This window comes from Aspergillus mulundensis, assembly GCF_003369625.1.
Source record: "Aspergillus mulundensis strain DSM 5745 chromosome Unknown scaffold_18, whole genome shotgun sequence".
NCBI classification, from domain to species: domain Eukaryota; kingdom Fungi; phylum Ascomycota; class Eurotiomycetes; order Eurotiales; family Aspergillaceae; genus Aspergillus; species Aspergillus mulundensis.
Window position 1 is genome coordinate 118,938 of NW_020797906.1, and position 25,217 is coordinate 144,154.

Below are 25,217 nucleotides of genomic sequence, written 5' to 3' on the forward strand. Positions count from 1 at the left end.
GGTAAATTATCTGGTCTTGCCTTTATACACGGGTAGATTTCGTTCTCCAAACAATGGTACTAACGCACTAAGAGCTACGCAGCGACGTGATAGCCCAGCCAATCAACTATCTGTCTCTATCAAACGCTATCATTTAAGCTATCGCATGCTATCAGTGCAAATTACCCCGCAGCCAGCATTACACTGCGCTAGTGAGATATCAGATCATACCGCGATTGGGCCAGATAGCCCTAACTCATGCCCCAACAGCATGTTATATCACATATCCCTTGCTTGCTGCAGGGACGGAATTATAAAACCATCTTCCCCACGCTCTAAAATTAACGTGCCTGTAGCAGCAGACGTGTTCTCAATCTTGCCACCGCCAACAGGCAACATGTCTGCGCCCAAGGAGGTCGATGAGGCCATCTCGTCCTCCGATCACGACCATGGCTTCGGTAGTAGCAGGTCTATGCCTGTCAACTGGCTGAGTCGCTTTACTGGCAAGAACACGAACATAAACCTGAACGAGGTCGGCAAGGATTATTTTCAGCGCTCTCTGCAGTATGACGAGGCGCAGCTAGAAAGGGACGCTGTGAAGGTCCGCAGGAAGCTTGACTTTTATGTTTTGCCGTTGGTACGCATAAGCGACCCCCTGTTTAAGGTTATATACTAATGATTATAATAGATGATGATAACATACATGTTGAGCTTCCTCGACAAACAGACGTAAGCATCCCCTACCTGACGTTGCGAACCGGAACGCGAGGTTGTTGACACAGTTTACCAGACTAAACTACTCCAACGCATACGGCCTCCAAGAAGACACAAATATGACAGGCGATAACTACTCCTGGGTCTCGTCCGCGCTATACATCGGCTGGCTGGTAGGCGCCTATCCCTGGCAACTACTTTTGCAGCGATACCCAGTCGGCCGGTTGATTGGGGTTATGCTCTTCGTCTGGGGCGCGGTGTGCATGCTGCAGGCAAGCGTTTACTCCGTATAATATCTCTATTAGCTCTAACCGGTAAATTAGGCCGCCGTGTTCAATTTCGCCGGCTTCTTCGCCATCCGCTTCTTCCTCGGTCTGTTGGAGGCGGTCGTCTCGCCCGCATTCATTATCCTCACATCTATGCTGTGGACGCGCGAAGAGCAAAGCCTACGGAGCTCGTACTGGCTATCAATGAATGGCATCTCCGCTATAGTTGGTGCGTTGTTAGCGTATGGCGCCGGACATGCGGAGGGGCTAGCGGTTCCACAGTGGAAGCTTATATACCTGGTACGAGACTAGAAAAAAGTTCCCCTTCAGTTAAGATTGACTTTCTGGTTTAATGCTGTTCAGATCGTCGGCTCCATGACAATAGCCTGGGGCTTCGTGATCTACGCGTACCTCCCCGACGGCCCGCACAACGCAAAGATGCTTTCCGAGTACGAGCGCATCGTCGCCGTATGGCGCATCTCGCGGAACCAGACAGGCCTCAAGCAGCCGCAGATCAATACATCCCAGATCAAAGAGGCTCTGGTCGATCCGCGACAATGGCTGCTATACCTCATGGCCATTTGCTACGGTATTCTGAACGGCGGCGTGGCCAACTTCCTAGCGGCCATAATCAAGGGTTTTGGATATAGCCCGCTGCGCACGAGTCTGCTGCAGACGCCTGTTGGCGCGTTCGAGCTCGTCATGGTTATTGCGTTTGGGTATCTTTCAAAGGTACCGAATATGCTGGGTGTCACTATTGTTCGTACGTATTTCCTAACCACTTGCAGTAACTGGACTAACCAACGCTGTGACAGTATCCTGCATCCCCGGCCTAGCCGGTCTAATCGGGATCATGAAAATCAGCATCGAGCGCCACCGCTTCGCCCTCGTCGCCATGTGCTGGCTCCAGGGGATCCTCGGCGCCCCCGTGATTCTGAACTGGACTCTGCCGGGCCTCAATACAGCGGGACACACGAAGCGGAGCACGGTGCTGGGTATCTACTTCGTGTATGCACTCGCACCCCATTCTAACCTCGATCCAATCCGATACTGACAGAAGAACAGGCTCTATTGCGCCGGCAACATCGCCGGTCCTCACTTCTTCCTCCCCGACGAGACACCGCGGTATTCCACGGCGATCAAGGGCCTCGCTGGTTCTTACGCGGGCGCCATGGGATTGCAGGTTATCTACACGGTGTATTGTGCGTGGGAGAATAGGCGGAAGCAGCGCGTGGGTCTTTTGGATGAGGCGCGGGCGAATGCGACGGAGGTTGCGATGGAGGGGTTTGAGGATTTGACGGATAAGGAGAATCGGCATTTTAAGTATAGGATTTAGGGGAATTGTTATTATTAGAGGAAGAATAGTGGATGATGATGATGATGGAGTTGGAGTGTGCTATGTTTCGTATAGCTGGGAATATGCACCGACTACCTACCTAGGACCTGGCCGCCGCGGTCGATCTCATCCATTATAGGAAGAAGCATATCTCATGTTATATCTAATCTTCAGCACTGTTAGTAACCGTTGACTTCCACCGAGCTTGACTAACGACGTGGACCCTTTATACAGCGTTGAATGTTGATTCCTCCACTACCAAACTATATCCATGGATATCTATCAGATCAGGACCCAGAGATGCACAGACGTACAGAATCTCGTGAATTTTACCAGACGTCTTACCATCTGAAGGATCCAGGAGCACCTTTCGCTCATTCGGCTACTCTAGCTATCAGGTAAAACTGCTGGGCTGTGACTCTCATCCGCCTAGGGCTAGGGCTGATGCATCTGGTCAGTACACCTATTGGGAGCAGCGCGTGATGTCTCGCGTATGTATAACCATGCGTGTTCAGGCGGTATGCTAGGGCGTGGTTAACTGAAGACTGCTGTCTACCCCAGGTTCTCAGCAGTGTAACAGGAGACCTGCTTGCCGTTGGGATCTGGACGGGAGTCTGGAGAGGAACGATTCGTGCTGTGGAGGTGAGTGGACGAAACCGTATGTGTTGGTTGCAGGGGGTTCTAAGTAGGTTCGGTGCTTTGCCCAGATATTATACGACATTAAAAGCAAGAAAACGAACGCCAAATGGCCCGAAGTGACATGTCAGATTGGACATTATGAAGCTGCATTATTTGTCGACTTAAGTCCATTCCATCCCCAGATCGTACAGAACAAGAATGCCTTTAGGGTTACGGCTGCACAATCGGATTATAGAACCGGAACCTGTTGTCCGGATCATACCTCTCCTTCAACGCCCTCAACCTCTTCAATCTCCAAATCTCATGCCCGTACTTCTCCTCCAAGGACTCCATTCCATTCGCGTAGTTGACGTACGCATGAGCCTTTCTCCCCGGCTGGCCTGCGTTCCACAAATCCCTCACCTCAGCAGCCCACTCCCACGCATTCCTCTCCAGCTCAGAATCTGTGTTATTTGGCGCAAGAGCGATATTGATAAGCATGAGGTGATGATCCGATCGAAACGGGTACGCCGAGTCCGCGGAATCGTAAGCGGTTACCGCGGCAGTGCTATACCCGTCATGCTCGATGACGCCGCCGGCTGCAAGTTGCGGATGACTCTGGATCCGACGCCGGAAGGATTCGAATATCTGCCGCTCCGCAGTGACGTTGTAGACCTGCAGTCCAGCGGTAGCAGAGATGATTCTGTTACCGTGCTGACAAACAATGCTATCCGTGTCGAGGCCCTGGGTTGCCGCGATACCCGGGTAAGGCAGGTCGCCGAACTCATCAGACAAAGAGGGGATCGCGTTGAAAGGGGCTAGGAGAGGCGCCGCCTGCTCTACGGAGCCGCGGTACGCAAAGGACCACTGTATTAACGGATTGTGTGCGTCCAGTGTAGAGTTCATGAAGAAACTGCCCCAGTTCTGCGCCATATCCACAGGCGTCGACCCATTCCCATGCAACGCATTCAGCGCCTCAAACAGAACCTCGAGCTTCTCGCCGCCCCAGACATAGTTATGGTAATGCCACGTCTCCGGCCCGCGAGGATAGATTTTACTCTCGAAGCTGGTCACGATCCCAAAGTTATGGCCCGCACCTTTCATGGCCCAGAAGAGATCCGCATGCGAGGTGGAATTCACGGTGATTGCCGTCCCGTTGCCCAACACAACGTTCAGCTGCAGGATGTTGTCGCTGATCATCCCGTAGAGACCCTCGAGTCGGCCGTGCCCGCCGCCCAGTCCTGGACCCATCATAGACACGCAGTCGCAGGCGCCTGTTGGCGTGACGTACCCCCTTTCCCAGAGGTATGCCACAGCTTGTCCGTCGTACACGCCGCCGCCGAACCAGGCTGATTTGCCGCTGGGAGTTATGGAGATGTTTGAGAAGGGCGAGAGGTCGATTTGCACGCCGTTGAAGGAGTTTAGCGTGGAGGCGCCGCCGTGTGCGCGGTTGCGGGCGAGGAAGGGGAGGCTGTTGTCGTTGCAGTATTGGACCTGCAATTACCAGAAGTCAGCCCAATGCCACTAGTTACATAGAAGGAGGGGAAAGAAGGCGTACAATGGTAGACACATCAACCTCTTCGTCCGGCTGGATGACGACCTGAATACGCGGGCTGGCGACGGTGTTCCACGGTTCGGTGGCATTCTTGTAACGTTCATCATCAGGGCCGAAGATGGTGGTTTTAGAAGAGACGACGCTTCCCAGCTCACGTTGGACTAGGGCGGAGCTGAGGTGCTGACGGGTGAATGGGGACGATTGGAAGACGTGAGGGATATCTGCAGGCGTGCTAGCTACAAGCCGAGATACGGCTAGGCCATACAGCAACGAAATAAGGATCCTCATTTCCACTGCTGCTTCATGTACATCTAATGAGCAAAGAAGGCCTGCTTCTGCGGTAGGAGCCGCTATACATATACCCGCACAAGCTCATCGGTATAACGAATTGGGCATCCCGACTCTTCTGTATTTATGCCCTGAATAGTACCAGTCCCATAGCTCCATAGTGCAAAACTAGTAGTCTGTGAGCTATGCATCATGCAGCTGCCACTCGGTCACGTCTCTATGAATGGGACATATTTTTGTTTCCCATAAGCTGATGTAGATCTAGGGGGTGATCATCGACAATAGTGCCTTTGTAAACGTACTTTCGAACAAGATTTATGCCTGAGAGGCTGGGGTCGCGATCATACATATGGATATAGTTAACTGAACCCTGTAGTAACTCGGCTCCAACATAGAAGGCTATTTCAACGTCTGCCGGTTTGCTTGGCCAAAAATCGAAGTATGCGCAGTCTTCGAATGTCTTGCTTTGATCTTCATCTGACGGGAAATAATCAGGTCACAGGTGTCAATATACCTATTGCTTTTGCCGAACGAAGGAAGAGCCCTGTGCTGATGTTGCTTTTGCCGGAAAAAGCAAAAGCTCCCTTCGAGGCATGGACGTAAGGCGCATGGATACTATGGATACTCCGTGCCGACACCGAAGCCAGAACCGGGCTCAGATCAGCCGAGGATTGTCGCCGACTTGATCGAGCTGTGCTGGGACTTACGTGCTTGGCTGAATGTGGTGTTTCCTCCCCGATACCATCTGGAATATATCCGTCCATTTGCACAGAGCACATAGGCAAACTGGACTTTGGAGACGTATTAGGCCCGGTCTTGGATGCCCTCGCCCTGCTGTGGATTGCATTCGAGCTAACCCTGCGGAAACCTTCGGGATCGCGTTGATAACGGGGTCGGTTAGTGCTGTTTAGTATGCCTAGGAAATCCGGCTCATGTGTAGCCCTAGGGACGAATGACGAATGGATTGTGGTGTTTGTAGGATTGACCGCGCTGCCGGGGGCTTGCATGCAGCTATCACTCCTTGCAGGGTGGTAGCAGAGTCCTAGCTAACGGGATGGATCTATCTATAGGGTACCTCCTCTAACCGACTCGGACTCCTGTCTATGCTCTATATCTACCCATGCGTCTCTATACTAATCTCACATCCAACACAGTATTGAAACCGCCTACTCCTTCTCCTTCCCCTGTAATTTCTTCAAATGTTCCGTACCCGCAATCACACTCTCCGCAAACGCACTCCTAACCCCGGCCTTCTCAACAGCGAGCAGCCCCTGAATCGTGCACCCCCTCGGACTCGAAATACTCTCACGCAGCATAGCAGGATGTTGCCCTTCCTGCAACAACTTCGCCAGTCCCAATAAGCACTGCGCCGTCATCTCGCTCGCCTCAGACCTCTTCATCCCCTCCGCCACGCAACCGTCCAGGATCCCGTCGACGGCAACGGACATCGTTGCGATGGAGGCCATCAGCATGGATCCGCAATCAAACAGGTCCGGACTAATAATCTTCGTCTGACCAATCTGCGAGAATATCCACGTGATGATCTCGCTGTTCTCCTTTGATGGTGAGGGTGACGGGAGTTCAATAACCGTCATGCTTTCGCGAATACTAGCCGCGACATTGGGGATTGCGCGCGCGACGACTGTCCCCGCTGCCGAGGCCTGGCTTTGGTTCTTGGAAATCGCTTCAGAGAGAACATTGATCGTCTTCCCGGCAATGATACTAATCACCAACTTCCCCGCCAGCGCATCCGCGAGCCCGGGTTCAGCAAGAACCGCGTCAACGAGGTACGGCTTGCAGCCGAGGATGACGACGTCGGATTGCGACGCGGCGGACGTGTTGGAGTCTGCGAGGAAGTCGAGGGTAATTGGTGATTTGTGGTCCTTGTATCGGGTTGCCAGCCTTTCCGCGGATTGGGGCGTCTTTGTGCAGGCTATTATGCGGGAGAATGGGCATGGTATCTGGGTTGATGTTAATGTTGAGGCATCGAGGATGCCGCTGAGAATTGCGGAGCCCATGTTTCCTGTGTCAATGGGTCAGAGAGGGTCTTTGGATGGGAGGACTGAGAGGGGCCTACCGCATCCGATGAATGTGAGGGTTAGATTGGAGGCCATGGTGGTGAGATGCTGCTACTGCAGATGGCTGGGAACAAGGACTCTCTAAGGGTTGGCAAGACTGGACACTTTCTGGACGATTGCAATGTCGTTTCGATGTTGGGGAAAGATCTCTCATAATGAGTCAAGCCAACCCCGCATGACTAATCTCTCCGATTTCATCGGAACCCCATCCGACATCCATCTTGCTCTATTCACGAGTTTGGATAGTGAAGTCCCTAAGATTATCCTACGAGTCGACTACAACAAGCACACAAAGTACATTGTCTGAAGTACCCATTGAATCAATATAAAATGAGCTCTTGACTATCAAGCAATGTCCCAGCCATCTCTTCAAGTCCCCGCCATCCTCTTTTCCACCCATCCCATATCTAAGGCATTCTATCAAGCCAAACAAGACTTCACAGCGCTATTATCATTATTCGCTGGTCCGAGACGGCTCTGGACTCGTGGCCTAGTCTAGTAGATGGGGATTGTATATCTGGCACTTTCAGTTCTTGTCCATTCTGTCGGGAATGCCTGGATCACTCACCTCTGCCCCGCAAATAACCAAAAGGAGCGAGTGGAAGCCTTCATATTACCTTCTTACATTGGCTCGGTAGCTGACCTACGCATACGTGTTGATCATATGTGCCTCGCGTATCACGAGCGTCCAGTTGCCAGAACTTCACGGCGAACATTGGCATCTTATCCCCAAGGAGGATGCCTAATCGTTAAAGGTCGAACTTGGCTTTTCTGAATGGTTTTGAGCATGATACCGGCGGGAGGTATCAGGTGTATTAACGCCATGCTCGGAGCTCCTAAACTGACGGAACTGCATTTCGAGGTCGGCGAACCACTTGTTTTGGAGTGACTTGAAGTCTGTAATGCGACATGGGTTAGGAGACTCACAACAGACCAACGGGGTAGGTACGTACCAGGGTATTCCTGCTCATGTTCCTCGTCAGAGCTCTCCCCATCCCGGTAATCTTTCTTCCATTTTGGTGAATTCCAAATTGTGGCCATCTCCCTTGCTTCTTTATTCCATATCAGATCCGGCAGTTCCTCCTCGGGGCACGATAACTTGAGCTTGAATGCCTTGTATATTATCTTGCTGAACTGGTTGACGACCGCTTGGTGGTCCTCATTCCAGCTCAATTTCAGCGAGGAGAGCTGCGAGAGCATTTTGTCAGTGCATTCGATATGTACCAAAAGGAGTGGAGTACTAACCTTGTATTTCTTGTCTATATGCAAGAATATCCATTCATAGCCATCAGTCAGCACCCCATATGTCTCTTTGTTGGCGCTGTGCTTCGTTCGATTATGCTGTATCAACGCTGGGTCTAGTTAGTACAGCACTTGATAGGAAGAGGAGACGTACACATGGCAGCAAGGACTGGCCGACATTGTTCATCTCCATTGGTGCCGACTGGCCTGACGGCGCGGACGACGATGAGATTCGTTTCCAGCCCTGGCTGGTCTCCATGCCACAGTACATAGTCTACCGCGCAGTCCAAAATATTTCCCTGTCTCTGGGCCGTATCTGCCAGATGGACCACCTGCTCATAGCTCCAAAAGATTCTTTGTAGCCTTCCGCAGGCCTCCGATTGCTCCTGTGATGTGAGGCCTGCCAGGACCCTGCGCTTGACGGTGGCCAGGACATGATTTAGGATGGCGTCAACTCGAGGACGGCTTGGAATAGGAATGTCTGCGGTGGTAGCAACAGTTCCAGTCGGTCTCATGGCGATGCTGTAGTCTTCGATCAAGGTTAAGAGGTAAGTAGGAATCTCGGACGTATTGTCTGTTGAATCGATGCGCCATATCTTGCTCTTCCGGCCGGCTCTCGACGCTATTCCGCAGAAGCTGAGGAACTCCTCTTCGGCTTCGATGATTTCGTGTTGGCGAGGGCTCTCTTTATGTGGTAACCACGAGAGAAGTGCATTCAAACACCCTCGCAGGGTAGGAAGCGTAGTGTACTCGGGCATGGCGCGATTTGTGATGGCTAGCGAGTGTGTCGTGATGGAGAGCAAAACCTGAGCGCGAAGATGTCGAAAAGAGCTTTTCTATATGGTTAACGTGGCTGAATGACTCTTCTCTAGCCGGAAGTCTGTTCCTACCCACTAGTTGTTTTGTGTCCGTTTTGGGAGGAACGGGCGACTGCCTTCCAGTTCCTCGTGAGAAACCCAGGACTTCAGTTCCATTCTTCTACTGGATGAATCAGCATCGCCTTCAGACTTTCTACTTGTTCATGCAGTAGATACTGTAGTATTAATGAATATAGTCCGCCATGGGCCAATTACAATGGCTCTTACTAATCGATCCGACTGTCGGGATTCCGCTCCGACATTTTCCTCTTATCTCCGCACCATCATGACCCCGCTGCGTTGGGAATATGACGACCGCTGAGCCGTCGAGGGCCAAAAAGGTCCAGAAGGCGTGAGTCTCGCTATAAACTTTTGTTGTCAGACCTGACAAATCCATCCTAGATGCGAGCGATGTCGGGCTATGAAGGTCAAGTGCTCGGGGACGAACCCATGTATGCGCTGCGCCAAAAGGAAGCGCCGATGTCACTACGTCGAGGACTCCCGCGTCTCGGTGCCGGAGAGGTAAGGTATCATAATGCCACCGTCGGGACACCCTTGCTAATAGCGCAGTTACCTCCGCGAGCTGGAGCGCCGCAACTCACCCGCACTATATAGCAGGTCGCGCCAGACTTTGTCTGAGAACGTGCTGGAGATAGACAACTCTCCGCCGGTTCAAAGCCAGCCACATTCATTATTTACACAGAACCCCTTAACTGAGACGGAGTACTCATTCGCAAGGTCGCCTGACGGAAGGTTCTGGTACATGGGCCCGTCGTCCTCGTGGTCCTTCTGCCGGCGCGTCCTCGCTCTCCTAGGAAAGCAGGTCCCGGACGCAAACAATCCTCCAGATCCCTGGAACATAGACGGCACAGCATTTATGTTGAAATGGCATCCGCTGTCTGCCGATGAAACACCTGATCTCTCCGACCTGCCTCCCATGGACTACGGTCTGTATCTACTTCACACGGTGCGTTTCCACTTTGGTCCACTGTTTTATATACTAGATGAGGCCGCGTTTGTCCGCCACTTGCATATCTTTTATCACAAGCCGGAGGAATGCGTTGGTCACATGCGCACTTGGTTCGCGCAGTACCTGCTCATCATAGCATTCGGAAAGGCATTTCTGGCGCCGAATCGGCAGCCGAATGCGCCTCCTGATGGATATCAATATGCATCACGGGCTATGGCGCTTATGCCGGACATGTCTGGTGTACATGCAGATCAGTTGCAGTGTATCCAGGCGCTTACATTGGCAGCGCTGTATTTTCAGTCTGTTGATATGCGAGTTGCTGCTTTCCAACATGTAGGGCCCTTTCTGTGCATCTGGAATACATGTACTGAGCCAACTATAGATAGGATTCGCCCTTCGCGTCTGCATTATAGAAGGCATTCACCGCCACGTTCCGGAGCATTTAGATGGTGAGGCATTAACCCGCCGCTGCAAGACTCTCTTTTGGATGGTGTATATGCTCGATAGGGATTTCTCCGCGCTTATTGGGGCGCCGAGCTCCATTCGCGACGAGGACATTACGGTCAAGCTTTTTGCAGAGGGAAGTGCGGAGGAAAAGGCGCTTACACTGCATGTCCAGCTCGCCAGGTTAAGTGCACGCATTCTTACGAGTAAGCTTTTCCGGCATATTGCCAATTGAGACTAATGACCCCAGCGGTATACGGCGTCGGCGCCGACTTTGACGGAACTCTCCTGAAAGACACGCAATCTATCTTCCGTAATCTGGCAGAACTCTCGCAGGACCTGAATGACTTGTTGAAGACGCACTTTCATGGCTCATTAAGCCGTGCGTCCCGCGCAGCGACGCGGTTGATCCTTGCCTACCACCATGTGAGTCACCCTGTCATCCTCACACCTCAACAACTAATCTCTCAATAGTGCGTCGTCCTCACAACTCGTCCGCTTGTAATGTGCGCTCTTCACGCTCACATCGAACACGCCCAGAGCCAGCCACAAACCCCGACCCACCCAACGCCGACACCTCTAGCCATCCCGCTCTCTCCCGTTGTCTCATCATTACTGCATTGCTGTGTTGAATCGGCCCAAACAGTCCTCCAGACGCTCCGGACACTCGCCGACTCAGACCGAATCGAGGCCTTCCTACCCTTCCAAATCGAGGACGCATTCGCATCGACTTTCCTACTGCATATTATCAGTGTTATTGCGCCAAGCCTTGCACGAGAAGAATCGTGGCTCGAGAATGCGGGTTTTGTGATGGATGTTCTTGTCCAGAAAGGGAGTTTGGCGGCTCCGCTGAGAAAGGTCGAGCTAGATTGTTTGAGAAGGGTTGTTAGGCCGCTTACGCTCGGTAATGTGAATTCCAACTCTTTTCCTGTTCGGAGTGGGGAGACTATTGAAGGAATGAATATGATGGCTGGCTCAGAAACGGCGCCGGTAGCAGAGACAGTGGGAGAACAAGAGCTTGACTGGGATATATTCGCCGTTGACGGCACGGTTGGACTCGAGCCGCAGGAATTGTTTGATCTGGCGGAGCAATTGGATGTTCAAGGAATCATGAATATGCAGTATGATGCTTGATTTTGGGTACACTCGAGGCCTCGCAATTGGGCAATTGGATTGTCGTGTATCTCTGAGTATATATTGGTTAATGTATGGGGGCCAACCAACTTATTTTCGCTTCTGCTTGGTGTGAAGATACCATAGTCCCCATCAAATAGTCAAGATCTATATGTTTCTAAACACTTATATACACATCCAGGAATCAAAAAGCCCATAGATCTATATAACCTCCATCCCATCCACAACCCCGAGAACATCTACCAACCGATCAATCCCAGAATCCGGCTTCTCCCTCTCGCAATTAGCTGCATTCCCCTGCCCAAACCGACACCAACAGACCCTCGCCCCAATATTCCTCGCAAACAGAATATCCGTGACCGTATCTCCAACCATTAACACCTCCCCCTCACCATACGCACACGCCTCCTCCCCATATACAGCCTTCAGCCTCGGCAACAGCACCTCGCTAAACCCCTCAGGATGCGGCTTCCTCTTCCCGCCAGTAAACATCGGCTCGCCAACAATCAGCTCGTCGGGAACGAGGCCGCCCAGCCCGTGGCTCGCTAGCGCGGAGTGAATGGCAGCCACAGCCTTGTTGCTGATTATCGCGAGTTGAATCCCGGCATCGCGCAGCTTAACCAGGACTTCCTTTGCGCCGGGGTACGGCGTCGTGAGCGGGTGACCGTGCTCCGAGTAGATTTTTCGGTAAGTCGTCACCCAGGTTTCTTCGTTGAACGAAGCGTTTCTTTCATCGGGGGGTTGCAAGGCCTTGAATGTTATCTCTGGTGGCGCGCCGATGGAGATCAGTCTGTTGAGTTCGGCTGGGTCTGGGGTGTAAGAGGGGAGGAGTTTGTCGAAGGTTAGCTGCACGGAGGTGGTTATTGCGTTGAGGGAGTCGAAGAGCGTGCCGTCGAAGTCAAAGATTATGAGCTTTGGGGGCATTTTGGGTTGTCTTTTTGCTTGCTTTGGTTTATTCTATCTTGATGAGGCGGAAGTTGAGTTGTTTACGTGGGCTGCATTGGATGGATGGTAATGTGAATGGGTTGAGTCATTGGATGGTTTTTTTGTAGACAGGGACCGCTCCGCTGCCGAGAACTCGGAGCGTCTCCGAGATGCGAAGTCCCTTGACCCCCCATTGTCATGCTACTATGATGGTCTATGTACGGCGCAGGTGCTTATCTTGACACTTGAGTTGTAATAATGTGTGTGATCAATTTACTTTATCTTTCGACGTTCCCGTCATATGTCGCTTAAGCATCCTTGAGTCTCCGGTAAGGCCTATGCGTTACGTGCGACGATGCTGTTTATAGTTGAAACATCGGGCTCCGGCACGGATATATATAACTGAGCCGCGCAGACTGCAAGCCACTCAGGTTTCAAACCATGATAGACTTCCGGGACTCTTGACTGCGGGAATGACAGCCAAGCACCCTTGGTATGAAGTTTAATCATCGGTGGTTGCACGATCTTCTCATAGGCCAACACCGTTGTACGGTGAAGCCAGAAGGGGCCTGTATCACTTGCTCTCTTATGCAATATCGGGAGGTTGCTGAGAGGAGATGGATAGAGGCAGGTAGAGGAATGCTGACTGCTTCGAATAGGAACCGGTCTACACTCTACAGTACAAATAAAGGCCGTTCTCCCTATGAAGGGGTCTCTACCAGTGCACGATCGTTTCATGAATCGCAAGCCCCATTGATCGCTGGTTTGATTTGCCCAGTCTGGCTCCGGAGTCCGACTCCAGATCCACAGATCGCCAACTCGAGCTTTAGGTGGTTGCTCTGTGCTCCGAAGTATGTATGAGGGGATGGGATCGAACTACTTCAACTGAGGACGAAACTCAAAAGAGTGCAGCGGATGTAAGCGCTGTCCAAGAGTTGTATATAAGCCGCCGTTAATGACAGGCATCAATTGGAGTCACGGGTGGGCGATGGAGTCCAGCCTGCCAGATTGTCGGGTTGCCTCGGCAGGTGAGCCTTGACTGAATTCTTGACTTTGAAGGAACGGCTGGGGAGTCCACGCCAAACCAAGCACCAACCACATTGTCGAATAGATTGACCCCTGAACATAATCGTCAATGTCATTGTCGGAGTGCCGGAGTGTTGTCTCGTGAGAACCATTTCTGGGAGACAGCGATCCATGGTTGTCTCGAACAGTCGTTCTCCAGAGCCCACTCTAGCAGTCGGACCCCACTTGGAGATTCACGGTCCTCATCCGTACGGAGTAGCACTCACCCAATTCAGAAGTTATAGCTCACCAGCTATAACCTTAAGGTTAGGTCTCAACGTGGTGGAAGGCGGAGGCAGGTTCCTGGCCCAAGGGGAGGGGGTTGGTGGCTGCAGCTAGGGACGCACACTTGCAGTAGTCTGCTTCGACCGATGTCCAGACTCTCTTAGGTAGACATTTTGCTTTTGCTTCCCCGTCCGCGACCCATTCTGTTGGCACACTGGGAATGTCGCTTTTTCTTCCGCGCCTGAAACTGTCGCACAGTCGATTTTGCAAGTGAGAGGTGCCTTGTAGAATAGAAGACTGGTCGCCAGGAGGCCCTTGCTCGTGCGACTTGGACGGGGCTGTCGTTGGCTGGACTGCACTGCACTGCACTGCTGCCCCTTCCAGGAATCCACGCAACCTGCCGAAAAAGCAATTACGAGCAGAATAAAAAATTGAAAAGCCAAAACTCAATGTAAACAGGGAACAGAAGAAGAGAGGCAGGATAAAGGAAGTCAGAAGAATATCATGAGCTATAATTACCAGTAGCCTAAGAGTATAATGTCTCTTCTAGGTTGTGTATGTGCTCTGCTCCGTAGGTAAGAGCCCTCCACCTCCTTTTTCTCTCCATCCAGATCGGCGCCCACGAACGTCTCTTCTCCTCCACCACCACCACCACTCCTCGCCCCTCCGCCCTTATCTCTGCGGCTGTCCTATCCTTCTTGTCTCGTTCTTATTTTTACTCTTCTCTCCTTACAATATCTCGTCCTGCCTTGCAGACTTTCAGCCACCAGCCGCCAGCCCGACTGCGCGATCCCGTCGCAAATCCCACACTTATGCTAGTCCTGTCCGTTCTTTTTCGCCCCTGATCGCTGAATTTCCTCGCGAACCTCTCTCCGCTCTGTCGTTGCCGAGCCGCTCGAGTCGTCTACTGATTGATCTCCGACTCAATGTTGTGACGAAGCCCACGACTTTCCTTGAACGATTCATGATCTCAACCCCGCAGAACCGAGCCGACTCAACTCAACATGCCCTTTTCCACTTCCTCCTCCACTACCGAGACGTCCACCACCCCGCTCGCAGACTACTTCTGGATTGCCGGTGTCGACGGCTCGGAGATTCTTGAAACCTTTCGCAAGCTAGGCGATGAGTACCGGATCGCCAGTAACACCGCGCCCGGCCCTGCGGTCACCGATATCATCGAAGAAGATGCCGACGCCGAAGCTGCCCACGATCGCTTCGACGGGTTGCTTTCTCGAAGCTCCTCCGTTATTGGCCCTCGTAGCTCCTTCCAGCGCCTCTCTTTTCGCTCCGAAGACTCAGATCCCAATGCCAATGGTAATGCAAACGGCACGCACAGCAACCGCAGCAGCATGACAATCAAGGGTGGTAATAGTGGTGGTGTTGGTAGTGGTGCACCGTCACCGCGGGCCTCCCAATTCTTAGGTCTGGAGGAATTCGACTTTGACAAAGCATTGGTCAAGTTTGCCTCGGAAAGGGAGACGTTTCTGACGGACCTAAGCCTCAGCGCGGGCGCGATCACGCCGGCCTCTCGACCGCGGTCCAGATTACGCACTCAGAAGATTGTGTCCGAGGAGCCGCCCCAGTCGGGATTGCTTCGATCGAGCATTGGAAGTGTGCGACGGCACATGTCGTTTCGCGACATGAACAGTATGAAGAGGCAGCCGTCCGTTGCTCGTCAAGGTACTTTTACAAATTGTGCAGTATATGTAACATTGCTAATGATGCGCAGCATCTATTCGAACCTCGCGACGCCTAAGTAACTACAATTCCGTAATCCCAGCGCCCCAGCCGTTGGAGATTTCCCCTACCATGCATCCTCTGAAGCGAAGATTTGAACCCGTCCTCCTCGATCGCTACCCTCCGAAGGGCATGCCCGAAGACCTGAAACAGCGTGCCAACTTTCCAGACTATGTGCCGATGTTCGCATTCCCAAACGACGTCAATATCGTTTCGTCCGACCAGAGACCGCGGTCAACATGGCATGGTTTCGTGATGACGAGCGACAACGGCTCGCGTCTGCATGCCATCTGCGCCATTGTCTGGATTCCCCTGAACCATGAAGCGGCGGACCAACTAGAAAAGTGCTGTGAGGAATGGCGAAAAGATAATATGACAGATGAAGAACGTGAACTGGCAGCAAGCCTAGGAGAACGGTTGGCGCAGGAGCGAGCTAAGCTTTCCCGACTCCTGGCTCAGCTTCCCACCGTACCCTCCGGATCTGAGTCGAGAGAACAATTGGAAGACGAAATCAGTGCAGTCGAAGAGAAGATTGGATTGATGACTGATCTCTTGCGTCCGGTGCGTCACGGAGCGGCATCCAAGATCGAGGGACTGACTGATGGAGATACTGGCTTCTGGATTCCTCGTGCTTACGGCATTCTGGGACGGGAGGAGAACATGACTAGCTTCTGGAAAGAATGGCTGAAGGCAGTCATCGTCCCCATGACCGACAACAGCATCCAACGTATTCCTCCGGCCTCTCCTCGAATGGGTTCCTGGCAGCCCTTGGAGCGATACGTGATGAACCTGTGCACGGAGGCGTTCGCTCCCAACACCTCTAAAACCCAAGTGGAGCTGGCCGTGCGTGACTTGCGGCTATTTGCTCGTAAGGAAGCCACCAATGAGCTGCCCGGGTCTCGAAACACGGATCTATACGCCCTATTCCGGACACTGTCACTGTCGAACATTATGATACTGTTTGAGTATGCTCTGACCGAATCCCGCATTATTTTTCTGTCCTCGCACACGTCCATGTTATACCTTGCTACCAGGGCTCTGGTGGACCTTTTGTTCCCTATCCCGTGGTCCGGCGTGCTGATTCCCATCCTCCCTGCGCGACTGATCCAAGCTTTGGAGGCGCCCTGCCCGTACATCGTCGGCATCGAACGGCGCTATGAAAAGGTAGAGCTTCCTTCAGATGATTTCGTTCTGGTGGACCTCGATCAAGATATCATAGAGAGCACGGTCAAGCCGACTCCGCTCCCCCGTCACCAGCGAAGAAAGCTTCACTCTCTGCTGCAACTTGCCGCTCCTCATCACAGTCGATACGGAGTGCCTACTGGCCCCCCTGCCTACGCGATCGAGACCTTCCCGTACGACGCGTTCATGTCCGAGAACGCCTCCATCTACTCTTCCAAAGCACAGTCAACACAATTATCCAAGTACGTCAGTCTCAACTCGAACGCATTTGGTCAGACTGCTGTTTCCCCAAACTCGCATTTGCCTCTTATTTTCAACGCCTTCCTGCATGCCCGTAATGAACAAGCACCATCACGAGGATATTCATCCAAAAGCTCGGACCGACCGGGAACCGGATCGACCTTCAAGCCCGGATCTCCACCATCGCCAAGGGATAGTTCACCCATCTCTGGTCACTTCCCGCCGCCGCCAGCGACTCCACGCAACGACTCGGGAATGGCGCTTCAAGCTTCCCTTCGTGAAAAGCGATCTGGTCACTTTGACGCCGCGTCTCGGCGCAGCTCGTCCTTTGGAATGGACATGCGCCAGGTTCCTAGGCGGCCCAGTGCACCTTTCCTTGGTCATGCACCGAACCTGTCTGTCAGCACGCTGAACACCGATTTCCAGTCTACATATGCCCCCTCGGTTTACGCGCAGTCTACCGTCGCTGCCTCCACCATTGTTCCCCAGCCTACAGTCCAGCCAATCCATAACAACGATGGAACGTCTTGGGTGGAGGGCCATTGCTTGCAGCTTCAACCTTGGGATGACAAGGCGGTATGCACGATCTGCGACGAACGGGCAGACGAGAACATGTACAAGTGTGTATCCTGCAAGACACAGGTGCACAACCGATGCGCTCACCAGATCTGCATTGTTTGTCCCGTCGCATTCTACCCCGAGCAGGTGCGGGCAGCGTTCGTCCGATGCTTTGCCAGCTTGTTCTACACATACAAAAAGTATCTCAAGCCAGCGAGTGGCGACAAGAAGAAGGCAGGCCTTACGTACAGTTTTGACATGGATGCATTCTGCAAGAGCTTGCCAAGTGAGCATGCTGAATACATCGGTGTCCTATCACAAACCCAAGGTAAACTTTCCGTTTGACTCTGGATGAAATTGTGCTAACATGGATAGGCTTCAACGAGTTCATTAGTGACAGGGAACGCGTGAATCCCAAGGCGAGGGACCCGAGAATAACGCTCTTTGACGAGATTGTCTTATCGAAGCGGAACAGAGGCCGGTCGTCCATCTTCTCCGGCCGGTCCACGACAGACTTTTTGTCTGATACCTCGAACCATCTTTGGAGGACGGCAAGTGCTGCCTCATTTGCCGCGGGCAGGCCGCAGCAGAGTATCTCCGGGGACTATACCCGAGTGGTCACACGAGGTCTGCAACTACCTAGAGCTCCAATACTGATGTAATGGCACTGACGCTGAATAGCCCCCGCGAAACTCGACGCCAGTCTCATGAAAGAGCCCCGCATGATTCACGGGGCGCCCCGGGTATCGAAGACGGCTAACAATGCCCGGCGGAAGCCCCTTCCCAAGCTCATGAATGGCCTTGCGATTTCGCCTCCATAAGAGTGTCGGATGATGGTTGGTGGAGTGTGTCGTCCCGACAGTATCGTATTGGGATCTTATCACGCCGCCACGTTTCTTCCTATCTGGCATATCCAGACCAATTGCGGGTCGGCTGCTCCGCGCTCCGCGCTACGGGGGACACATCTTGTGCCTCTTGAGTGGTGGCTCGGTCGATCTGAAACACTCGGTACCCTGTCTTCGCCTACAGCGGCATATTCTGCATTGACTGCAGAACATCTGGCGTCAATACCACATAAAAGTTCTTAAACTCGCGGGCGGGATACTTCTCATTTTGAGTACGTTTACGTACTGGTACTTGGGCCTCTCAGCGAAGACCTGCCGCTCTGCAGGAAATGCCGAGGCAGCTTCAAGCTCAGTGATCGACATCTGCAGCTTATGGTCTCATGAGCTTTCGCTATGACTTGCTTTCCTTGGTCCATCCACACCTACAGCTCCGATCCCTGTACAGTTATTGGCACATACATGCATTATAGACATACTAATCGCCCGTTGTGGCACGGGAACGGGATTTGAGGTTCATTGCAGGATAGGCTGTGTATCATGTTATTTGGCTGTTGGATCTGTTTGCTTTTTCCCTTTTATACCCTTGATACATCTCTTGTTGCTGAGACGTCAATTCAGATTAAGACTTTCTGTTTACGAAAGGCATGTATACTCCGGGGTAGAGGTCGGAAGACGGAAGTAGACGCCTCGTCTAAGCCAGCTCAGCCACAGGGCTACTCCAGTGTGGTAGTGTGTAACCTAGTCAGCACGGTTCCTGATCGCTTGCGGACGAAGCCGACGGACAATTAGAACGAACGTGGTAGGTGGATATCGATGGATTTTTCCTCGTATCATGGCTCCTTCTACTTCTTCAAAGCAGCAGTGCCTTGTCTTGTAGTATCATGTTGATTGTGATGCTTATTCTGGGACATTGTCAGAAAAGGGTGACCGACCTTGACACATCCAACTGCAGGCTTCCGTGTTTCAACTCTTTAGTATCAGTGAAATACCTCTTATCGTGACATTTAGCCAATTTATCCTGATCTGGCCCTGGCCCTGGCTCTCTCTTGACTCTCTGTCCTGTATCAGAGTACAGAGCATCTGCCGTGTGATTGGCGGAATAACTGCCTCCCGTCCAGGCCGGGGAAATTTAGCCGTCGGCCCCGGAAAAGTCCCTCCATTTGGCCCCAAGCCTGCCGCCAACTGCACCTCCCCGGATCCATCGATCTCCATCCAGACCTCATCCGCATCACTGACTGAGAGCCGACTCGCGGGAACTGAGAAATGCCCCTCCCCGTGCCTCCCTGGTGTTCTGCTGCCAGTCGCCTCTCGCCATCGCCATCGTCTCGGACTAGCCCCGGTCGGCGCGCCTGATCCGGCCACCCCATTCCTCAGGTTGGATTATTATTACTTGACGGATTACTGCTGTAAGTCTGCCTGGCCCTCTTTATATCCTCTTCGAGGCTGGCCGGTTTGGTTGCTTTTCGTACTGATTCTGGAAGGAAATCGGGTTCCGCTGATCATCGATGCAACTCGCTTCGGTCTCCAAATTATCCGTCCTTTTAGACCGCTGCCTTGCTCCCCGTATCTGACATTGACGTCTCGGTGGCCGCTCGCGACCTCTTATACCCCTTGATCCTGCGACCCAAGCATGCCGTGAAAGATGATGCAAACCGCCCTCCACCATCAACCTGTGGCCACCACCCTCAGAGCCGACTCACCGGTCACCGCCGCCTCGACGACTCTGAAAGGGTCATCGGCCTCTACTGTCCTTCCCTTTCCCCTAGTGCAAGCGCTTCCGCAAGAGCCTTCTGGCACAGTCGTCGCGATATACGGACCGGGGCAGGATGCCATCGTGCAGGTAGTTGCGGATATACTGGGAAAGCCATGGACAACAGAGACGTCGCTCTCGACCTTAGGGCGAGGAAGTAGCGCGGTTATCGTTGGGATCCGGGCGGCGGACCTCTCCGGAAACTTGGAAGGGTGCGATAAGTCGGCGTGCATTCTGGTTAACCTCCACTGCGTGGACGACGGGTCGTTTCCCGAGGAGGGGCTCACAGATTTATGCGACTACGAGTTCTTATATTCGTTGCGGAGTCCGTTCTTTCGGCGGGACCTTACGCGATTTCTCTCGTTGATTCTCGGGCAGACCCGGCCACATGAAGATCTGAAGACGAAAAACAGGACGAATTTCATATCTACAACTTTCCCCGATGTGCATGCGGCGTTGCCGAATTTAGATATTCTATCGGTGGGCTCTGACGCTGTTGAGATCCGCGTTGATCTGCTGGTGGACCCGGAACCGGTGCCTCAAGATAAGGGACAGCCGAGGGTGCCGAGTCTGCGATATGTCGGGCAGCAGTTGATGCTACTGCGGCAGCATACGGAAATGCCGATTATCTTTACGACGCGATGCACGAAAGAGAATGGAAAGTTCCCCATGGACGACCCTGCATTGTTCTACCGGTATCTCCGACGCGCAATCCAGTGGGGCGTGGAGTATATCGATGTGGAGCTATGGCTCCCAGAAGATATCCGGCGCAAGCTGGCCGAGGTCAAAGGAAACAGCGTGATCATGTCTGCCTTCCATGACTTTTCTGGCGAGTGGAAGTGGACGTCGCCTGAGGCGCCGCGCATCTTTGAGGAGAGTGCCAAGTACGCAGACATTGTAAAGATGATTGCGATGGTGGATAGCGTCGAAGCAAACTATGAGCTCGAGTATTTTCGCTCGACGGTCAAGCAAACACACGGGACGTATCCGTTATTATCAGCAGTCAACATGGGACAGCTGGGGCAGTTATCGCGTGCCCTGAATACAGTGTTTTCACCTATTACGCACCCGCTACTTCCTATGATTGCGGCGCCTGGTCAGTTGACCGCTGCCGAGATTAACGAGGCGCTACATATCATGGGACAGCTGCCGAAGCGCGATCTGTACGCGATAGGCTCGTTTCGAGCGACGCCCCAGTCCATGTTCATGGAGAAGTGCTTCAATGAGCTTAGCCTACCGCACACTTTGGCCTCCGTGGATCGAGGGCCAGCGGGCTCGCTCGAGCGAGTACTTGCGCAGCCCAGTTTTGGCGGCGCGGCACTGCACCCTCCACTCAGCGGCACATTACACCTACCAGCAATCAGCGACGCAGCACGGGCGATAGGCCTCGTAGATACAATCGTGGCAACAAGCCCAGGATCCCTGGTCGGCGAGAATGCCACGTGGAAAGGCATCCGCGCAACCCTAACTCGCGACTACGTCCCGTCGGCATACCGCGGCCGGGCAGCCATTATCCTGGCCGGTTCCGAAAGCGAAGCATCAGCCAGCATTTTCGCTCTCCGCAGCCTCGGCGTGGGCGCCATCTACACTGTCGGCTTCCGAGCGACAGGCCCCTTGGCAGAGGGGCTGGAGCCGTTTACATCTATCCAGTCTGTCAAATTAGTAGAACAGCCGTTTGTGATTGTTTCGGCTCTGCCACCAGAAAAATCGCTCCTTGTGCAGCCGTTGCTGCGTCACTATCGCAGTACCGGCCGGGCGTCGCCACCGTCGACCAGGGGTAAGGTGTACCTCGATCTTACGAGGGGCGAGCGCACGGGGGACCCTGTGGGCGTTGCAGAGAGATCGGGATGGACGGCGTATGGGATTGAGGACGTGAATGCGTGGACGACGGTCGAGATGCTGCGGCTGCTGGTGGGCCAGAACGTGCCGTTTGATTTTGTGCGCATGGCGTCGTATAGTCTAGTTTAGCTGAAGCATTCAATCTCTCTCCAGAGTACACTCGGACAGTGGTCCGTTCTGCCTTTGGGAAAATCCCGACGAATTAACCGACCGTGCTAGAGCTGAACGTGCAGAGACCCCGGATGTGACCATCCCCGCATCGGTTGCAAGTCCGTTGCTAGCGCCCCTTCTAGTCTTGTTCTGCTTAGCCCGCTGTCGTTTGATCATTTGATGCCGTGTGTCGTTGATGCTGGGGTCCGGGGCTCCACGTTTCCAATATAACCCTCCACTTCCTTCTCAACAAATCTCCGCTCTGGATCTTGTCTGTCTATCTCCTTGTATCTCTGTCTGTGTTATGTCGCGCCCAACGGTCAGCATCGACCGGCTGACGCCCCGCCGAGTCACGGCTGAACCCCGCGAGTCCATGAACTGCAAGTCCTGCAGGAAACGAAAGGTTTTCTTTTCTTTTTCCTTCTTATCGGGTTCTTCGTATTATAGGTACGGCGGCGGCTAATCCTCGGCTTCTCCAGATCAAATGCAACCGCCTCCGTCCCAGCTGCGAAGCATGCAAGGTTTTTCAGTGTCCCTGCATTTATGGTGCTGCCTATCTCACTTCTTCTATTCTATTCAAAATCGGCTAATTGATGAAATGCAGACGCCGTTCCCAAAAAGCGAGGCCCCAAAACGGATGTCCTGGAGGCCCTGCTCAAACGAGTCGACGGGCTTGAGAAACGCCTTCAGGACGATGGCACGCATCCGCTTTCCCCTGCTTCGCCCGTGAAGCCTGATATCCCGCTTCCGTCGAATAACTCAATATCTCATTCTCATGCTTCGCATTCGCATTCGCAGTCGCATCCAGCTGCGTTTCCGCTAGCGCCTCCTCCTGCTCCGTACTCGCATGGGCATACGCAGGGCCACGGTCACGCACATCCTCAATCCGGTCGCGTACCGGATGGGATGCTGGATGCGTACTTTGCGCGATTGCATGGGAAGCCGTTCTTTATTCTAGACGAGGCGTCTACGAGGCAGAGGCATGCGAGTGCGCAGTTGCCGGCGGCTTTGTCTATGGCTGTTTATGCTTTGATGTTGCGGTGCGTGTTTCAATTTAAAATCGGGATATGTTGGCTGATGGCTTACAGGTACACGACTATAAATCCACCCCCAGGGAGCCTGGAGTATGCTCGGCAGGCCCGGCGCATGGTCGATATTGACCAACCCTCGATTGAGAATCTCCAGACCCTTTTGCTTTTGTCCCAGACGTTCTACGCGTATGGCTGTGGTAAGAAGGCATACATGACATTAGGTATACCGCCCTTCTCCCTGGTGTTGCTACCCTCAGCTAATTGGTCATGTCCTCAGGCAATGCAGTCTCCATGGTCCTAGCCCTGGATCTCTACCGCGAACCACCAACCACTCACGCCCACACCCATCCTCTTCTTCCCCCAGAGCGAGAAACCCGACGTCGCCTCTTCTGGTCCGTCTACATAATGGACCGGTTTCTCACCTGCGGGTCGAAGCGACCATGCCTGATCGCCGATCACTCCATTCTCGTCCGTCTCCCGGCATCTAACCCATCCGGCCAGGATCCGGGGGATATTTTCAACCCCGTCGGTCCAAACATCCCCTACTCTTCGGACCGCCGCAAAACCGCCAGCTCAGGCGCAGGCTCAGGAGCCTGCTCGTCTCTCCTTGTTGATATTTCGCGCATTCTAGGCGTAACGCATCGCTACCTCGCTGCTGGCGGCGTAAAAGGCGACTCCCATTTCCCTTGGCACGCACTAAGCAATCTCTCGAAGATCCGTCAGGAGCTCGATCTCTGGGCCGCGGGGACCCATGATCTCTTTGCAAGCATTGAGGCCCTCTTCGGACACCCCGAAAGTACACTTCTCCTCCTCTCAAAACTCATCTACCACCTCGTTCATTGTCTCCTCTACCGCCCCTTCCTGCCAATCGACCTCGCTGAGCTGCGCGGCTCAGGACAACACCAAAGTTGGCAAATCGAAGCAACAACCCTTTGCTTCAGCCATGCAAATGCAATTGCTGAACTCGTCGAGCTCGCCCGCCATGCACCGCGCATAGAATGGCCTGATCTAGTAGCTTACTGTCTAACCGTTGCGGGAACAGTGCACATTCATGGCGTACATTACAACGGCCGCCGCGAGGGCGAGGTCTTCGCATCGTCTCCCGATTTTCTGAACCGCGAGATGGCGCAGCTTGAATGGCTGGGTGGGTTTTGGTCGGGCGTGCAGCATCATCGCGATCTGTTGCAGACGCTCTCGGTTTGTCATGCTGAGCTTGTGAGAACGTTAGCGGCGAGACCGGTGCGGTTTGCACCGGTGTTCCATCTCGAGGACTTTTTGGATCGGTATCCTGGGCTGTCTATTGGGGGTGGAGTTGGGGTTGATGGGAGTCATGTTAGGCTTGTGGATGATGAGCAGTAAGTGCCTCCTAACCTTTCATTCTCTTTTCCTTCCCGTCAAGACCTGAATTGCAGGGAACATGTGCTAAGGATTATGGCTATAGAATCGAACTCGACCCGCAACTTCTCTACGGACCGGCCTCGGTACAAGCAGCAGCGCCAACACCGATACTCCCCTCCCAACCAAACGGCGTTCATACGCACGCCCGCCACCACTCCACCTCTTCAGCCTCCGTCTCGCACTCCCTTCCTTTCTCACCCTCCTCCACATGGCCCGAAATTCCCACAGACCCCGAACTCCTCAACCACTCCCCGGGCACGAACCCCATGCCCAACGCAGGCCCATCCACCATATTCTCCCCCACCCTCGGCACATCAACACACTTCAACCCGCACTCGCAAACCCAGACCCCCTCACAAACCCATTCATACCTCCACTCCCAAATCCAATACGCGACATTCCCCTTCGAGTCCACGCCCGTTCCTGTCCCCGTCGAATCACCCGAGTCAACCGCCCAGTCACAGCCGTCTTCCGCTACGGCGGGACCGGGGACAGGTGCGAATGAAGAAAAGGATCCCTTCCTTAGCCTCCTAGAGCAGATTGCTGAGAACGAGCATAACCCCGGTGGACCCAGTGAGCTGGATTTCTTCCTTGAGGGGTTGGAGCAGGATGCCGTTGATGGAGATGGGAAAGGGCAGGCAGCCTAGGTTTATGCGCGTGACTAGGTGATTAATTGGGCTATCTGGGGTTATTGGGTCTGAGAAAATAAGTTGTTTGGATGATCGTGTATTTGGTGCGGATTTAGCGGGGGTTTGGTTGGTTATTTATAAGTAGCGAGCGGGATTGAGATGG

The 25,217-nt window shown here is 53.3% G+C and overlaps 8 protein-coding genes across 8 annotated transcripts; 4 read left to right on the forward strand and 4 right to left on the reverse strand.

The window, feature by feature from the left end:
• Nucleotides 1-376: 376 nt before the first annotated feature.
• Nucleotides 377-2,295, forward strand: DSM5745_11020 (putative Mfs allantoate transporter; the record flags this gene model as incomplete). Its single annotated transcript, XM_026753036.1, has 7 exons — nt 377-616; nt 668-708; nt 770-866; nt 1,017-1,259; nt 1,323-1,722; nt 1,775-1,967; nt 2,025-2,295. The coding sequence occupies 7 exons, from the start codon at nt 377-379 to the stop codon at nt 2,293-2,295; spliced, it is 1,485 nt and encodes a 494-aa protein (XP_026598359.1).
• Nucleotides 2,296-3,144: 849 nt separating this feature from the next.
• DSM5745_11021 (FAD-binding oxidoreductase) lies at nt 3,145-4,756 on the reverse strand (the record flags this gene model as incomplete). The annotated part of the gene is made up of 2 exons (XM_026753037.1): nt 3,145-4,407; nt 4,472-4,756. The coding sequence occupies 2 exons, from the start codon at nt 4,754-4,756 to the stop codon at nt 3,145-3,147; spliced, it is 1,548 nt and encodes a 515-aa protein (XP_026598360.1).
• Nucleotides 4,757-5,922: 1,166 nt separating this feature from the next.
• DSM5745_11022 (pyrroline-5-carboxylate reductase family protein) lies at nt 5,923-6,870 on the reverse strand (the record flags this gene model as incomplete). Its single annotated transcript, XM_026753038.1, has 2 exons — nt 5,923-6,779; nt 6,834-6,870. The coding sequence occupies 2 exons, from the start codon at nt 6,868-6,870 to the stop codon at nt 5,923-5,925; spliced, it is 894 nt and encodes a 297-aa protein (XP_026598361.1).
• Nucleotides 6,871-7,576: 706 nt separating this feature from the next.
• Nucleotides 7,577-8,834, reverse strand: DSM5745_11023 (uncharacterized protein; the record flags this gene model as incomplete). The annotated part of the gene is made up of 4 exons (XM_026753039.1): nt 7,577-7,731; nt 7,788-8,022; nt 8,080-8,186; nt 8,231-8,834. 4 exons carry the CDS (start codon nt 8,832-8,834, stop codon nt 7,577-7,579), a joined length of 1,101 nt encoding a protein of 366 aa, XP_026598362.1.
• A 501-nt stretch (nt 8,835-9,335) lies between these two features.
• Nucleotides 9,336-10,979, forward strand: DSM5745_11024 (fungal specific transcription factor domain-containing protein; the record flags this gene model as incomplete). The annotated part of the gene is made up of 5 exons (XM_026753040.1): nt 9,336-9,455; nt 9,499-10,236; nt 10,286-10,553; nt 10,598-10,729; nt 10,822-10,979. The coding sequence occupies 5 exons, from the start codon at nt 9,336-9,338 to the stop codon at nt 10,977-10,979; spliced, it is 1,416 nt and encodes a 471-aa protein (XP_026598363.1).
• A 703-nt stretch (nt 10,980-11,682) lies between these two features.
• DSM5745_11025 (HAD family hydrolase) lies at nt 11,683-12,405 on the reverse strand (the record flags this gene model as incomplete). Its single annotated transcript, XM_026753041.1, has 1 exon — nt 11,683-12,405. The coding sequence occupies one exon, from the start codon at nt 12,403-12,405 to the stop codon at nt 11,683-11,685; it is 723 nt and encodes a 240-aa protein (XP_026598364.1).
• Nucleotides 12,406-14,699: 2,294 nt separating this feature from the next.
• Nucleotides 14,700-18,233, forward strand: DSM5745_11026 (dDENN domain protein; the record flags this gene model as incomplete). The annotated part of the gene is made up of 4 exons (XM_026753042.1): nt 14,700-15,375; nt 15,425-17,740; nt 17,788-18,039; nt 18,094-18,233. The coding sequence occupies 4 exons, from the start codon at nt 14,700-14,702 to the stop codon at nt 18,231-18,233; spliced, it is 3,384 nt and encodes a 1,127-aa protein (XP_026598365.1).
• A 1,666-nt stretch (nt 18,234-19,899) lies between these two features.
• DSM5745_11027 (uncharacterized protein) lies at nt 19,900-25,072 on the forward strand (the record flags this gene model as incomplete). Its single annotated transcript, XM_026753043.1, has 6 exons — nt 19,900-21,959; nt 22,000-22,115; nt 22,601-23,036; nt 23,085-23,248; nt 23,305-24,382; nt 24,469-25,072. The coding sequence occupies 6 exons, from the start codon at nt 19,900-19,902 to the stop codon at nt 25,070-25,072; spliced, it is 4,458 nt and encodes a 1,485-aa protein (XP_026598366.1).
• Between the last annotated feature and the right edge of the window lie 145 nt (nt 25,073-25,217).